At 53.2% G+C, this 16,985-nt stretch overlaps 1 protein-coding gene across 1 annotated transcript in view; it reads right to left on the reverse strand.

Annotated features, from left to right (window-relative positions):
* Positions 1-2,328: 2,328 nt before the first annotated feature.
* Positions 2,329-16,985, reverse strand: part of UBL3 (ubiquitin like 3) — a 50,088-nt gene continuing 35,431 nt past the window's right edge. The window contains exons 2-5 of the mRNA XM_075562811.1: positions 9,432-9,540; positions 9,113-9,199; positions 4,371-4,448; positions 2,329-4,081 (exon numbers count right to left, since the gene is read on the reverse strand). Coding sequence (XP_075418926.1) covers positions 4,029-4,081; positions 4,371-4,448; positions 9,113-9,199; positions 9,432-9,540 — 327 coding nt within the window. The 3' untranslated portion in view covers positions 2,329-4,028. The remainder of the gene's footprint in view (positions 4,082-4,370; positions 4,449-9,112; positions 9,200-9,431; positions 9,541-16,985) is intronic.

Below are 16,985 nucleotides of genomic sequence, written 5' to 3' on the forward strand. Positions count from 1 at the left end.
GAGAGGACACCTGCAGTGCCGACTCCGCAGGCTTGTCAGGAAAGGGGCAAGGACTGAGAGTAGCAAACCCGACAGCGTGGCTGCAATCTCGCTGTTAACTACTACCCACCTTGATGGGCACCAAGAAAGAGGTCTGAGGGTCCGGCCCCAACCCCAACTACGTGGCCAGTCCCCTCCCCCAAGAAGAATTCACTTCAGAGGACAGCACTGAAACTACAGCTCTTGGAGAGGGACATGTCTGATCAGAGCACACAGGAGCCAACGAAGGGGGTGGGGAGAGAGTGGAGCACATCCTGGCCCACCAAGCCTTCAGGACAATAGCTCCACTCAGGGCAGCCAATGCAAAAAGAGGACCACAGGGCCGGCTCCACCATGAGACGCGATGTCCCTCACTGACCCATAGTGCTATGGGGAGCAACACTGGAGACAGTGCAGGAATTGTGCTCAATCTGACCCCACATCTCGGCGAGACACTGGGGGCATGCAACAGGGCAGCAAGCGGAGCAGAGCAACAAAGTCCCTGAAGAATACCCAAAAGAGACTTTGGGGCGAGGGCGTGGCACCCCATCAGACTTGACCGGAAAACACTTGTAAAGATCAACAGACCTTGAACTATTTATAAGCTTTTATTTTGTCGAGGTTTTTTTTGTTTTCTTTTGTTGCTTTGTTTTGCTCTGTCTTGTTTTTGTGCATATCATTATCATCTCTGCAGGTCTATCTAGATAAGATAGGCAGGATAAACAATCCAGAGGAGAAAACAACAGGGAAACAGATCCAGGGTGGGGGGACATGGGAGAGGAGGAGGCGGGGAAAGGGACAAGTGATGGCAAGGAGGGTGTAGGAGGCCGGGTAGGGCTTGATCAAGGGCAATGTAACCGAGAAGGATTACTGAAACCCACGTGAAGGCTGAGCATGATAGTGGGACAAGAGGAAAGTAAAAGGAAATAGCAGAAATAACTAGGAGGCAAAGGGCATATATACAGGCATGTACATATGTAAATATATATATGATGGAGAACTATATCTATGTACATATTATTTATAGGTTTAGTATTAAGGTAGCAGATGGACATTGGGCCTCTACTCAAGTACTCCCTCAACGCAAGAACACTTTGTTCTATTAACCTGGCATTCCATGATGCTCACCTTCCTCACATAATCGCTGAAGACAAAGCAGGTGCATAAGCAAGTGTGGTGAAGAAAGCTGATGGTGCCCAGCTATCAAAAGATAAAGTGTCCGGTGTCTTAAATGCCTGAAGGTAAACAAGCAGCCATTTAGCTCAGAAGCAACAAAGCCCACGTGGAAGAAGCACACCAGCCTGTGTGATCACTAGGTGTTGATAGGATCAGGTATCAAAGACCCAGAACAAAAAAATCATAATCACTGTGAATGAGGGGGGAGTGCGGAATGGAGACTCAAAGCCCATCTACAGGCAACTGGACATCCCCTTACAGAAGGGTTGTGGGGAGGAGACGAACCAGTCAGGGTGCAGTGTAGCAACAGTGAAACATACATCTTTCCTCTAGTTCTTTAATGCTTCCTCCCCTCACCCCCACTAGCATGACCCTAATTCTACCTTACAAATCTGGCCAGACCAGAACATGTACATGGGTACAGATAAGAGCTGGAAACACAGGAAATCCAGGGCAGATAGACCCCTCAGGACCAATATTGAGAGTGGCCATACCAGGAGGGTAAGGGCAAGGGAGAAAGGGAGAATCGATCACAATGATCTACATATAACAGACCCAGGGGGATGGACAACAAAAAAGTAGGTAAAGGAAGACATCGGTCAGTGTAAGACATGACAAAAGCTATAAATTACCAAGGGTTCGTGAGGGAGGGGGAGGGGGGGGGACTGAGAAGCTGCTAACGAGGGCCCCAGCGGAGAGGAGATGTACAGATGTGCTTGACACCATGATGTGTGGATGGATGGTGACAACAAAATGACTTTGTAAAGGAAAAAATGAAATGAAATGTTTGAAAATGATAGCAACACAAGTACAAATGTGCTTGATACAATGGATGGATGTATATTATTTTGAAAAGAGCTGTATGATCCCCCAATAAAATGATCGAATGGATGAATGAATGAATGAATGAATGAATGAAAGGAAGAGCTCATCTTGGGAAGGTACTAGGGCAGTGAGAAGAGACCGGAGTCCAGAACAGGAGGGTCCACTCACCTGGTTTACAGCATAGGCGGCACTGTGTGCAAGAAAGGGGACCCTTTTCAATAAACTATATCCTATCAACTGACACGAAAACAAACAAACAAACAAACAAGCAATTACCCACCTTGGAAAAAGATCACCAAGATGCACAGCTGCATATATATATATTTTTAATTTATTTGTTTTACAGAAAGAATCTATTAAGTACAGGTTGCAGGGAGGAAATGTTTAGTGCTATTTACATTTCATTTTAAAACTCTGCTCTGTACAAATTTAATTCTGGTCAGTATGAACAATATTGCTGCAGGTCTGCTGCATATAAAGCCAGCCTTTCCATCGAAGCGCTGACCGTGAGTAAAATAACCTGGTCACGTTTCAGCGAAGACGGCCGTGGACAAGCCAGCTTTGCCCAGCTGGGCCAGGACGCTCACCCGGGAGCAGAGCGGAGCGTCAGCCTGTGACGCCAGGCGTACGGAGGCAGAAGGTACTTATATGGAGGATTGTTCTAGAGACTACACGCCGATCTAGCTTTAAGTCCTATAGTTAGGTATTTCATATGTAATTTTTTCCTTTTAATTAAATATATTCTACACATATTTGTCATTTCACCCCAGGAGGATTTCTTCCCAGTAGTGGGGGAGAAAAAAAATATAAAAATCTTTTATATTTTTTTACAGGTTCAGATGAAATTATAGCTCATGCTTCAGTGCTGTGCAAATTGTGTTGAGCGTCTGTTTTAAATTATTGGTACAAAACCGAAGAAAGAAGGGCATCTTAGATCATACAGGCCTTCAAAGCCCAAACAAACAAACAACAAAACAAACACAACAAAGTCGGCTTCTAACCTGAACACGATGCTAAATGCCGACTGCTCCGTAAAGCAGCACAGGTCAGTACTACGGAGGGTGTCTGAGTTGGAGGGATTCTCTGCACTCTATCAGGTTTAGCAGGGCCCCGCACTGGAAGGGTGCAGAGACGAGAATGATTATGGACAAGAGTCGGTCTGCGGACACCCAGGACGGTCTTTTGACAGAGGCTGGGACGCCCTCCTGGATTAAGGCTGGGAAGCATACTCCCCGTTTGTGCTGTGCGGACAGTGGTCTCGGGGCTGGGGACAGAGGGTACGTCCATTGGTTGGCCCTCACCCGCCTCCCCGCCCCAGTGCATCCAACACCAGGCACGGGGTGTTGGTGGGCTGAGTCTGCGGTCTGTATGGGCTGCGGGGATGAGAGTGGCCCTCGGTGTGGGATTGTGTCTGAGACAGCTCAGTGCGCACCCCCCCCAACCAAACTTTGGTAGGATTCACATGACGGGTCTTCTTCAGGGCTGGTCTACCCCTCACCAGCTGGCCCTTGAGGCTGGGCATCCTCCATGTGGAGCTGCCTGTGTGGGTGCTTCAAGGGGCCCTCGACCATGTGGTGGATCTGCGGGTGAGGCAGATGGAGCCATCCTTCTGTCTGTCTTTTGTTAGTGCAACTGCATTGGGACCACTCGGTCTGCTTCGTTCCAGCGATGAGCCATTTTCTCTTTTGCTGTTTGCTGTGTGTGTGGCTGGGCCCGAGACAATGTTAACCTTCTCCCGGGAGAGCTCGACAGATTCCCAAACCCCGTGGATTTGAAAACGGCTCCACGTAAAACAAAAATACCAACACTTACACAGAAAGGAAGACCAAAAAACAAACAAAAAACCACCGTAGTTAAATGCTCCTGGGTTAGTCTGGTTCCATGAGAAGCTGGCGGGCGGGTGTGCCGGCAGGCTGTGGTGGGTGTCTGGAGCGGCGGTGGCCCCTGGGCCCCCACAGCCTGATGGACACTCGTCACGGGCACTCCGCAGACGGGGCCGTGCGCGGGGCTCACAGGATCACACAGCAGTTACTCTCGCCCGTCTTTTCACGGTTCCTCTGACCTGGGGGAGACAGCCTGGTTACAAAGTGAGTGCAGGACCCCCGTGGGGGAGGGGCAAGACAGGAGGGCGTCACCACTGCGTTCTTCTCACGAACACGCGCCTTTCCCTTAATTAACAAACACACCTCTAGTTTACTCCTGCTTCTGAGATGTTTGGTTATTTGCTCTCCTGAGTTCTATTCCTAAAGCTGGAGGCAGTTTCGGTCCCTCCGAATGTCCAGGGGAACCCAGCCCCCCGAGTGGTTGTCCCGTGGAGCAGCCACGGAGGGCGGCTTCCAGGCCTGGCTCACCTTGAGAGTTTGGCTCGGGGAGAGTCTCTCTGGCCACCAGATGCATCACAGTTGTTTTGCCAAAAGGAAGTTTCAAGGCTGTGGGAAGAGCAGGAGACACTGTCATGTACACCATCACCACTTGGGACCACGAGTGTGGCCTGAGGCCACGCAGAAAAGGGTGAGTGGGCTTTCACGAGGCAGACTGCTCGCTGACAGAGCATCTGGGCCACCACCGGGTCCCAGGAATGTGACCAGAAGCAGCCCGGACAAGGGGCCTTCCAGAAGTGTGAGGGACATGGCATGCAGAGATGCTGGATTTCACGATGGCATGGCTCTTCCCTTGGTAAGCCAGCGCATCGTGTGGTATCGGAATCGTAGAGCAAGAGAACTGTTAGTCAGAAAAAAGACATTGAGCCTCTTCCACGAATGTTCGGGAGCCTCCCTGCCCCGGCCCATACAATTCAAATGCCAGCCTTCCCAGTGCTGGCCAACGGCGTGGCTCATACGCCAGCACTGTTGTCAGGCAAGAGAGCAGGACAAATACCTACTTAATCACTAACAGAGAGAGTCTTTAGGGGAGAGAAGAAAAGGCAGAGGGAGCATGGCTTGTTTTGTTTTTCAAAGACTCCCTTTTCTAGACCGAGGACCTGTTTACACTGGGAGACACCTGTTTCCATGGCGATTAGATGCCATCGCCCAATAGAGTCACTGCTGTTTGGATCAGGCCTCTGTGACGCAGACACGGGGAAATCGCCAGCCTGACTGGAACCATTTACACTCAGGCCCGTCTTCTTCTTCAGCTGGAACACGATGCTCTCCAAAAGGTCCTCCTGGGTATCTTTAAAGATCAGTCTCCCAACGGAGGTTTGCCAAAGACCTTTCTCCCCCGTAAGCAGAAACAAACATTATGATGACCTCTTGGGGGGCAGAGAAGAAGTAACGCCAGGCCCCGTGGCCAAGCTCGCTGCTTCTGCGTGTTGGTGATGTGAGGGCGGCCCAGCAGGCTCCCCACTGGCCAGGACTCCCCTGGCCTCTCAGCATCTCACTGTGCTCTCGACGCTGGGAGATGACCGTGATGCTCACACAGCACAGTCCAGAAGATGAGGGTGCTTTCTATGTCCCTCCAGGTGAAGGTTAAAAAGAATAAGTAAAATCAGAAGCGACCAGCAGAACAAATTCTAATGCTGTGTTTACCCGGACAACACTTCAGCCTACGTTATTTCCAATATTATCCGTGGTTCATGCGATCTAGGCGTGGTGCGGCCAGCCCTGACTGGGCCAGTCTCTTGAGCTCTGGAGTTCAGATGAAGCCTGCAGGTCCCAGGATACTGTACACATGGGGCACATGGGCCCAGACCCCCTGCCTCAGGGCTCCCAAGGCTGCATGTCTTCCCGGGAGCAGGCGGTCTGGACTGGCTCCTTCAGAGAGGAATGTGGGTTCAACGTGAGGACCTCTCGGGGAGCAGGTCAAGTCAACCCTGAGCCAGGAGGGCCCCTTACGAACCCAACCACTCCCATGGAGTCAGTGCCGACTCACAGCACAACGGGCCCCTGGGTTTCTGAGGCCATAGCTCTTCATAGGAGTAAAAAGGCCTGTTTGGGGCAAGAACAGGCACAGGGGTGAGAGGCAGGAATCTCTTAGGCCTGAGTCAACATTAAAATGAAGACAAAATCATATTGCATACAATAAAAATTAAAAAGTAAAATGCAGACAAGACTTCATATAGGAAATTTCACCAAATGTAAGTACCGCTCAGCCCCTGACACAGGTCACATGTGCACAGGCCAGCTGCGTGCCCCTCCCTGGCCCCTGGCTCAGAGGGCCCACTGCTCAGTAGCCTGGCCTCTGCCCACCGTGCACTCTGAGCAAGTTCTCGCTTCTCTCCCCAGCCTTTCCCCAGGTTCCCTAGTGGCACCATGGGTTAAGCACTGGGCTGCCGGCCAGGAGGCCCGTCTGTGATGTGAGCCCACCGGGCCCTCCTTGGGAGCGAGGTGGGACTGTCTGCTCCCTTAGAGAGAGGACCGCCTGGGGAACCCTCTGGGGAAGTTCCACTGTGGTGTGCAGGGGTGCTGTCAACTTGATGACCACAGGGACCCCCTTGGCTTTCTTCACTGGGATATTCATTCTGTGACCTTCCCTCCTGTTGTCCCCATGAAACAAGACAACACACAGAAAAACCCTGGCCAAGATTTTGGAAATGCCATGAAGCAAGACCTCAGACCCTCCTGTGGAAAGCCAGGCACCAGGTGATGACCCACGGCGTCCATCTGTGGAGGTGGTGGACACACGCTGTGTCTTCTGGCGGAAGAAAAGTAGGAGCAGCGAGTGGATACTGATGCTGACGGTGCTACGGAGAGGGAAGCGGGTGAGGTGCTGGGACTTAGAAGGCAGCTTCCTCACCCAGGGGTGCTTTTGGTTCCCACTGGAGCCTGCAGAGCGTTTCCAGAACACAGGCTTGCTGTCCGTCGTCGTCCATCAGGATCACGGGGGTGGTTTGTTCAACATCAGCTGGGAAGGAGTCCCAGGGGGCCCCCAGGCCCATGCTCCAAGGGCTGAGCTGGAAAGGCATGACCTGTCCCTGACACACTCGGAGTCAACAGGTTGGTTCCAATAGCATCCGGAAACCGTGGGCACCCAGGCGCGCCAACGCCGACGGCCATAACGGAGGCAGAGCACAGGGCTCCTGGCCTCTTTATGGGGACACATCTCTGGCCTTTCTCCTGCAGCTGAGCGGTCGCCACTGGCCACCAGCACCCTCACATAATGCTCTCTTGCGTTAACCATGCGGAAAGGAGAAAAGAGCTCCAAACCCCGGTGCCTCCTCCTGCCTGAAGAGGCACGAGGCACAGTCTGGTTAAGGATGGGCAACCCCAAGGCCATGGCGCGCAGAGCACTGCCACCCAGCCTGACCTCGGCGAGGTGAGCGGGGCATGGTCTGCCTGCTCCACGTGGTCTAGGCTGGCCCTCGCCACGGTCTGAGGAGTGCGCCCTGTGGGTCTCCTGTGCCACGCCAGAGTGCCTCGAAGAAGCGCCATCTTGTGCAACCCTGTCCACCCAACAGCTGGCAAGACGTACGGTGAGTGAAGATATCACACTGTCCTATCTTGACGGAAAGACAGACTCTGTCACCGTCCTGGTTAGAGAGAAGGTGAACAGACCTAAGCAAATATGTAACTAAATGGATTACCTTTTCTTTTTTAGACTCCAACTTCATTTTTTAAAATTCGGATCAATACACAGAGTTCAATGACATCCGGTGGAATTGTACATTTGCTACCACAATCATTTTCCAAATGGAGCCCTTGACATCATCACCCCCACCCATCTCTGTGTCCCCCGGTTCTCCCCCCACCTCCCCCGCCCCCAATCCTTATTCTACTTGCAGACCCTAAAGAAAGGAAACAAACAAGCCCTGGATCACCACAGAAAATGCCCCACAGGGGGCACCGTCGAGCTCCATTTCTCCCCTCACAACAGCATGTCCCCCCTGGCCAAGCCAGAGCTGTGAAGCACAGTGGCCACGGGCTGCTAATGGAAAGGTAGGTGGTTCGAGCCCCTCTGTGGGAGAAAGATGATGCCATCTGCTCCTGTCAGGGCAGCTCTGCTCTGTCCTGCAAGGTGGCAACGAGTCGGAACTGAGTGGATGGCAATGGGGTTGGTTTGAGGAAGCGTGGGTAGGTAAGCAGACAGACAGATACACAGACACATAGATCGATAGATACACAGATATGTACACAAGCTCCCCGGCTCTAAGGTGGGCACGGCTGTCATCCACGTGGGTGGAGAGGGCCCAGGGTCCCACAAGCAGGAGCGGTGCGCTAGATACAAGGCAGACAGTCTGCTCCACAATCTCCTCCTCAGTCACTAGTCTGCTGACCAAAACCCCTGTCCAGTCGGTTCTGACCCACAGAGACCTAGAGGATGGAGCAGAGCTGCCCCCCGTGGGTTTCTGAGACATGTCTGTCTCTGTGTCTGTCTGTCTCTTCTGCACCACCAGGGCTCTGCGGCACTCTGCTGTTTCTCTAGGTTCAGGAATTAGTGCTACTTTCGCATGAGTCAAACTGAAAAATTCACTTGTTATTCTCTTGGAAACCAACTCTAAATCTTTTCTACTTGGTGTGCATGATCTTAACTTAAACATAATAAAATCGACATTTATAAAAGATAAAGACTCACATGGCTTACGGTGTTGTTTATGAATATGGAAGCTTTACCACAGTACAGGCACAAATGGAGAACCCACAGCCAAGCCCATGGCCACTGGGTGGATTCCGGCTCACAGCTATCCGGCAGGACAGAGGGAAACTGCCCACAGTTTCCAAGGCTGGGATCTGGGCAGAAGCGGACAGTGGCGCAGCTGAGAGGTTCGAACCGCTGACCCTTTGGTTAGGAGCCTACTGCTTCCAACCACTGTTCCTCCATGGCGCCTCACAGAACGTGGAGGTGCGGGGATACCAAAGAGAGAGACCGAATGCACACTGAGCTTGACTTTCAACATCCGTTTAGTAACATGAGAGGCACTAGCACTGCAAAGGAAGAGCAGTGCCATCGTGGAAACCCAAACCAGACCCAGTACCGCCGAGTCCATTTGGATTCAGACAGAGCAGAACTCAGTGCCCCTAGGGGTCTGGGGCTGTCAATCTTGAAGGAAGCAAGCAGCCTCATCTTGTCCCACCTCGGATCAGTTGTGGGGTGACCGAGAGCTTAGCAGTACCACCACTGGCCAGACGTGACCCTCGGTGACCCTGGCGACTCTTACCTCCTAGTGTGACGTTCCCGTGTAGAAAGCGGCCTTGGTAGATGAGCCGGAGGATATTTGGGCTGCTGACTTGCTCTTCTTCCCAGTCTGAAAAGAACCCAGAGAAGCGGTCAGACACGCTGCAACGCAGACGGCGTGCTGGCTGTCCACCCGCACAAACGCCATCCGTGGCGCTCTGGGACGCGGGGAAACGACCGAGTCAGACGTGTCCGGCTGGGTCTCGCTCAAGATCAACACCCGCAAGCTGTCTGACCCTCAGGCACAGCTCTGCTTGGGCAAGGACTCCTGCCCACTGGAAGCAGCTGCTGATTGTACTCACCCATCGGCCAGTTGTCATACACGTGCTTCGCGATGTCCGAGGCCGAGTCATTGGGAGAAAAGAGGAACTCCTTCGTCTTCCCGCTCACCAAGATCAGGCGCAGGTTTATCTGGAAGGAAAGGGGGAGCCGTGGCTCTTTTCACGTAAGCCGTGTAGTTGTTTGACAGGTGTCCTTACTCACGGTGGCCACTCGAGTTTACTTAAACTGTGTAACGTTTCCTTGAAATGGAAATCTAAGTAAACGGTTTTACCTTCTAGGAGATCAATAATAAGCCGGGGTAAGTCAGAAAGTTTAGCCTCAGAATCACAGACCCTTCATGAAACAAAAGGCATCTAATGTTTCTAGACCTGGCCTCCGCCTGGGCCTGGGCCGCCGGGGGCTGTGCTGCCTTCCCTCTGTGCGCCTGCACCGAGGGCACCACGTCCACGTGGGCGGACGGGCGTTCCCATCTCTTTCCTTTCGACGGTCTTGGGGTTTGGGCTACGAGAGAGAAGCCTGCAGGGCAAAGCTGGGGTGCAGGGCAGGTGGGGTTTCTCACTGCAGTTCTCGTGAGCAGGCGCCTTGTTATGTTGGGGGTGAGCGGGGAGATCACTGGCACAATGTTCCTGGTCGGTTTTCCATTGTCTTAAAACTTGCTCGGAATAAGCTCCTATGGTTGTCTCACGGCCCTTAGGAAAAGTCCAGACCACCCACTTTGTAATCTCCTTCTGAGCGGACCCCTCTGCCTTCCCATTGGACTGGCTGGCCAAGCAGACCCCTCAGAAGGCACAGTTTTGATTAGGCTTCTTTTTAAGGGCCCCCTAAGGAGACCAAGACAAGCGTCTTCCCGAGAGAACCTGTCTGATGGCAGAGGCAGGTTTCAGCACATGGTGTAACCGGGAGCCCTGGGAGCAATGCTCTTTCATGCACCCTTGTAGGTAGACACGCACGCATCTGTCGGTGTGCTACAATAAACACACAAAAGAAAGCCAGAACGCATATGCTTCCAAACCCAACTACCTGGAGACTGCAGGTTCAACTGGGACTGTCAAAGACACACTTTGTATTCAGACTCGCATCACTAACATGGGGGATCTTAGCAGCCCCACTGGCACGCTAGCTCTTACTGACACACGCTCCCCAGTGCTCACTCTGTCACCTTGCTCAGAGGGGAGTGTGGGATCCCATTGAGAATCCTGAGTGGTGGGTCACTGCCTGGACCTCATTCGCTGAGCCCTACACGGGGGTCCAGACCTCGGGCCATGGTGAGGAGAGAGAGTAAGGCCTTAGGGACTGGTCCTGAGTGGAGCCGGGAAGAGGCAACCTAACCTCCCAAGGTGCTTTATAGGTGAAGAACAGAGAAGGCCATTGTTCCAGCTCCAACTGGGCCAGGTCCCAGGTTCCCCACTGCACTTCTTCAGTTCCCTTTCCCTGATAGGAAAGACAGGACGCTTGGAGCCGCTGTGCTCACAATGGGGGAGTGCCGGTGACGACTGGCGCAGGACACAGCAAGGTTTCCCTCTGGGGGATTCGACTTATTTGCCCCTGACAACCACAACCAGCCTCGCTCTGCCTGCCACGGCACGGGCGGGACCCCCTGGGAACTTGCATTCTACTGGCAGCCTCAATCCCACTGCCTGTGAGTCGATACCGACATATAGCAACCCTGTGGGACGGGGTAGAACTGCCCCCGTGGGTTTCTGAGACGGTCACTCTATGGGAGTAGACAGCCTCATCTTCTCCGCGGAGTGGCTAGTGGGTTCAAACAGCTGACCTTGAGGTTAGCATCGGTGTTTTTAAAAGGGAACAGGAAAAACAACAAAGCAGAGCCCCGCGATGCTGGGTGACGAGCCTCCTGACAGCCGCGGGGGCTTCACAGCGTTCACGAAAGCGCTCGCTCCTGCCAGGGACTTGGTGAAGCCCCTCGTGACCACTGAGAGCCAGAGTCCGACAGAGTCCGGCCACACAGCTTACTACTGCTATCAGGAACTAACGGGAACCAGACACTCGACATGCGGCATTTGAGAAAGAAAAACTCAAAGTGCAGTTTGCAGGAGTGATTGAATCGGAGGACCCAAACAAACAAACAACCCCCCAACCCACTGCCAGTGAGTCAGCTCCCACTCAGACCCACCGCCCTCGAGCAGCGCAGAAGAGCTCCCAAGGGTTCCCAGGGCTGAGCCTCTTCCTCCCGAAAATGCTCAGTGAGCTCCACCTTAGCAAACCCTGGTGGTGCTGTTAACTGCCTGCAGGGTTGGTGGTTCAAACCCACCAGCCCCTCCTCGGGAGGAAGATATGGCATCACTATTTGAACAGCAGATGAAAGAAACCTCCTTCCTTCTCAGAAGCCTAGCTGGTGAGCGACCCAATCCTTAGAGGAAAGAACCCAGCTTGCTGTGGGTTAAAGCCATGCCCACGTTGCAGCTCAGGGTGAAGGCCCCAGTCGCACTTGGAGCAGCTGGCCGAGCTGGGCTCCCATCCTGCCAACCTGCCAAGGCCTGGGTCTGAGATCGCCCAGATGAATCCCACGTTTTCTCCTTCGCTTCGAGGCAGGCTGCTGAGTGAGGGGCCCATCGAGGTAGTGGGAGGAACACAGACGGCAAGTTTACAGAAGGCTTCCTCCATTCCGCCCACCGTTCCTTTGTGCTGGGTTCTGCCAACGGGGAGAAGGCTCACCTGGAACCTAGGCCACCCAGCACAGCAATGGTGAGGGTGGGAGGACAGGGAAGGGGTCAGGGAGGAGGAAGCTGGTGTGGGTGAGAATGGGGAGACTCGGACCAAAGCCTGCCTCCCACAAGAGACCAGTGGGATGCTCGTTGCTCTGAGAAGGCCGGCAGCAGCTCGCGGCGGATGGAAAGGAGGCCAGTACTCTGTGGCAAAGCACTCGTGAAAGCTCCCGGCAGATCTCAAGGATTTCTGGGAGTCAGGCCCAAAAGTCTACATTGTGCCGGGTTCCCGGGGTCACGGGGGCAAGAACTGAGGGTGCACGAGGGGGCTTCAAACAGCGTGTGGGAAACCCTGTCATCTTTGAATCCCACTTTCCCACCCCTCATACCAGGGTCACGCGGGATGCCCCTGAGGTAGGATGTCTCTGGCAGTCACATGGTGTACACACAGGATGACATCACAGACCTGAAGGCACACACAAAATCCCTGCCATCCAGACTCAACGGAGGAGAAGAGCTGCTCCCGTGGGCTTTTACAGCGACTGACGGGAGCCGACTACCACGTCTTCCTCCCTCGGTGTTTGTGGGGTGGGGGGGTGCACACATCCCATCCGCTTGGGGACTCCCCACAATGGGCACACAGACACTCCAAGAGGGCCACGCAGCACTGCAGATCGAGGCGGCGGCTGTGTGTCCCTGTGCTGTGTGTCTGTAAGCTGCTACCACAAGGAAAACCCGGGGCCGGAGCTGTGTCTGTAAGCTGCAGGGAATCTCCAAGTCCCCAACAACACAGGGACCACTCAGCTCGCTCCAAACTTAGATGTCAGTCTCTGCACACTCTCCTTCACTGCATCTGAAAGTGAACAGCATTTTCCAAAAGTGATATTCTGCTAAAACAGCTACTTGATCCATTCTCTGCCAGGCTATGAGCTTAAAACACAGCAGCGTTACCACTTATCCTATGGGCACGTGGTCCGTTCCCACACACCCCACGTTTGGAGCTGTCCCTCTCTATGGGAGCAGACAGCCTCGTTTTCTCCTGAGAGGGGCTGGAGGAGCCTCGAACTGCTGACCTTGCGGCAACCCAATGCTTTACCCACCTCACCACCAGGCATATTCCTTGCATTTTCTAAACTTAAGGATTTATGAATGACATAGTTTGAATATTTTTACACTGTAATGTACAAGAAGCATGGAATGAGGGGGAAGAAAAACATCCTCATTCTTCTACATAGGACTGATTTAAAATAAATTATTCAAACTGCAGGGCTAAAGAAGCTCTAACAATTAAAGGTATTCCATAAGCTTTATACAAATTATTCATTTATTCAAACATTTTCTCAGGAAGACACTGTGTTTGGTAGTCAAATTGTCAAAACAACTTAAGTCCCTTAAAAACCCCACGGCCTTGAGGCTCTGGTGAGACTCGTGAGCACTGGAAGGGGCTCCTCCACACTCGCTGGGCCAACTGCCCCAAACCACACTCACTGCCGTGTGACGCTGACTGCGTGGGGAACCACAGAAGGGAAGCTGTGGGAGCCGGAGATTCTGGCTTGCGGGGGGTGGGGGTGGGGCCAGTATAGCGTCTGAAGCCATAGTCACTAAACAGCCTGTCATTTAGCGTGTGGGTGGCTGTATTCCAGGTCTTGCATCACATGTCCTTTGGACATGTTGTTAGGAGAGACCAGACCCCGGAAAAGGACATCATCGAAAACCAGGAGATGGGTGGACATAGTGGCAGCACAAGGGGCTCTGGTACATCCGCAGTGGTGAGGCCAGGGAGTGGGGTTTCGCCCTGCTGTGCGTGGGTTGCTGATGGCACCTAACACAATAGCCGCCCCATGTGAAGGGGCTGCTGGCCCACAGCTGCAGTGGCTCAATGGCTAACAGAAAGGTTGGTGGTTCAGGCCTACCCGTGGTGCCCAGGGGAAAGACCTGGTGGTCCATGCCTTACAGGCTGGTCCAAGCTGCCACACACGGGTGCTGTATACCCAATCAACTGGTTTAGACAGGCATTCATTACCAGCGCCCCAGCCCCCCCCCCCATGCGAGCCCTGGGATTCCTTCAAGGATATGGAGTGGAGGACTCTCCCTGCCATGCCCTCCCCCCGCCCCCAGCTCCAATCACATGCTGCTCCTTTCAGTTCCTCAGAGCTCAAAGCCCTCCCTTGCCTCTGCCTCCTTTTTGCCTGGACAGCTCTGCGTACCACCCCCTCACCTGTCCCCTAGTCTACACTGTGGCTTCTTCTCTGGAGCCCAATCCTCCCCAGATGAAATAATGCCTCAAGATTCTGAACAGCAGCAGATGAGGGAATAATTAGGGCCGGAGACGCTCAGGAAGCCTTCCCCACGTCCCGAGGCAGCTGTGAAGACGCTGTCCATCGTGAAAACAGACTGAACTTTCAGGGGAGAAAATGCACCTGGGTTCCGTTCCGTCTCGCCCGCACTTCTGTACAACCACAAAGCCCACGATGGAGTGAGCCCTTGGAAGGACTCCCAGTTCTCCCCGCAGAGCCATTTACACGCCATCCTGACACCCCACCCCCACCCCCGGCTTGATAAAGGACAGCCACAACATCCTGGTCTCAGACCACCTCGGACTTCCTGAACACGGAACCCAGGTGAACCAACACCACCTTCCAAACAACACACAGCACTGTTTAAAGCATAAGGACGGTCCCACTAGTTAAAAACACAATGACTTTTTAAGGGCTGAGCATGAGCAAGAAGCTGCTGGGGTTATCAAGATGCACCCTTGGTCACAGTGGGTTCCACTACTGGGATTCTGAGTAAACTGGCCCCACCCCCACGAGGAAGGAGGAAACAGAAAGCTTTGGATTCCTGTAAGTACACTTCAAGTTCATATCCTCCAGCACAGTATTTAACACAGTTAGTGAAGGGCATCTCAGAATGACCTCATTAACCACTACACATGACCATTATCACCACCATAACCTCCATCATTTAGAAAAGTCCATCTAAGAATGACCTCATTTGCCACTAAAAATGACCATTATCATCACCATAACCTCCATCAGTTTAGAAAAGCCGATTGCCAACTATATAATATGCTTCCTCTTTTACGGTCTTTACCAAGTCCATTTACCTGAAAATCTGTCTGGGAAATCAATGCTGGTAAAGTGAAAATTCCCCAAGACAATACAACAGCTTTCGTGAGGGGCTTACCAATCAGCCTTAACCTGTCTCTTGAGTCAAGCCCCACTCCGGTGGGCTTCGTGTCCATGTGACTTTGACTTGAGATGACTGACAATCAGGGCATTAGGTCTCCCTAGCGTTCCTGCGGCCGGACCCAGGTTACCTGTGTCACCACGTGAGCACAGGCCACAGGCCCCCAACTTCCTATGGGCCCCATCAACTGCCGGCTGGTCTGAGCAGAGCTCAGGCCCGTCCTCTGGGACCCATCTGTATCTAGGATCTTTGAGATCTCACGACTCACTCAATTAAGAGCAACATTCAGTACAATCAGTGCTGTCAGCCCGGCGTGCCAGAGCTAAGATAAGGAACTGACCACCACCCATCGAGCAGTCCAGGGGGCGCTGGGAGGTGTTCCCCCCTTTATCCACAGCTCATTCTCACATGTTTCAGGGGAGAACCAGGCTGGGGTCAACGTTTTGGTCTGAAGCCGACGGGAAAGGAAACACACAGAATACCAACTGGGCGCCAGACCCTTTCCTCACACACAGTAGGACCTCAGTGAGGGAGCACTCCACAAACCAAACTTGCTGCCTTCCGGTGGATCCAACTCGTGGAGGCCCGAGCGGGCCGAGCAGAACTGCCTGGGGGCTTCCCGGACTGTCCGTCTTTGTGGAAGGGGACAGGCCTCATCTTTCTTCTGAGGAGCAGTCAGGGGTTTCAAACTGCTGAGCTGTGGTTAGCAGCCCAACGCCTACCTCACTACACCCCCAGGGAGCTTTGCTACAGCTCTGGCAAAAGCTCTATTCCAGCCAGGAGCTGCAGCGGCCAACCCGCTTTGGGAAGCCAGAGTTCTGAAAAGGACAAGGATGAGGGTCAGCTTCTGCCCTATAAGGCGGTCCTACTCTGGCTTCTAGGCCTGTAAGCATCAGAACCGACTCAACAGCAGGGGTTTGGCATTTAGTGGGGCTACAGTGGGGCTCCCAAAAGGTCATAGGAAAATGAAATGAAAAGATAACGGCATTATTCCATGCAATGTCTGCACCCGGTACAGAAGAGAGCCCCCGAGAGCCCCGTGCACATCAGATCACCTCTAAACCTTCCCTCGCTCCTCTACACTCACTCGCGTCGTTCTCCAGAGGCCTTGCTGTGCCCTCAGAATTCACGCAACTTTTGTGACAAAATCCTCCAGAATCGACCGACTAGCAGCTGAGGGTCACAGAAGCAGATGTGAACCAAAAAGGAAGAGATCCCTGTTTACTGTAAAATAAATGTGGAAATGTGGTTGAGAAAAGTCACAAGTTTCTTCACCACAAAACTTCTCAGAACCGGTCGCTGTGAGAAGGCGGCTTGCAGCTCTGAGGGGCCAGTGTCCAGGCCAGAAGGCCGGGCTGTCCTTTCTGCTGACGCTTCAGAAGACTGACCAAGAGGCATGTGCTGCCACAGAGGAGGCCAGGAAGATCAGACCAGTCCTCGCCTGGACAGTGCCCTCCTGCCTCAGGAAGCAGGGGCTCAGGGAAACTGAAGCTGAAGGGGCTCCATTTGGTGGGGTATGCTGCAGCGAGATGGGCACACATCTGACTTGTAATCGAGAGGTGGCCGCTGGTCCCAAGTCAGATATGAATGGATCTTCCAAAATGCTAGAAAGGCTGGGTGGCTAAAGTCAGTGATTCCCACCTACAGTAGGAGGGTGTCCGAGGACTGTCCCCTTTCAGGAGCACTGGTGGCCTAGTGATTATGCGTAGGACTGCTAAC

The sequence above is a fragment of the Tenrec ecaudatus genome, chromosome 11, assembly GCF_050624435.1.
Source record: "Tenrec ecaudatus isolate mTenEca1 chromosome 11, mTenEca1.hap1, whole genome shotgun sequence".
Classification (NCBI taxonomy): Eukaryota; Metazoa; Chordata; class Mammalia; order Afrosoricida; family Tenrecidae; genus Tenrec; species Tenrec ecaudatus.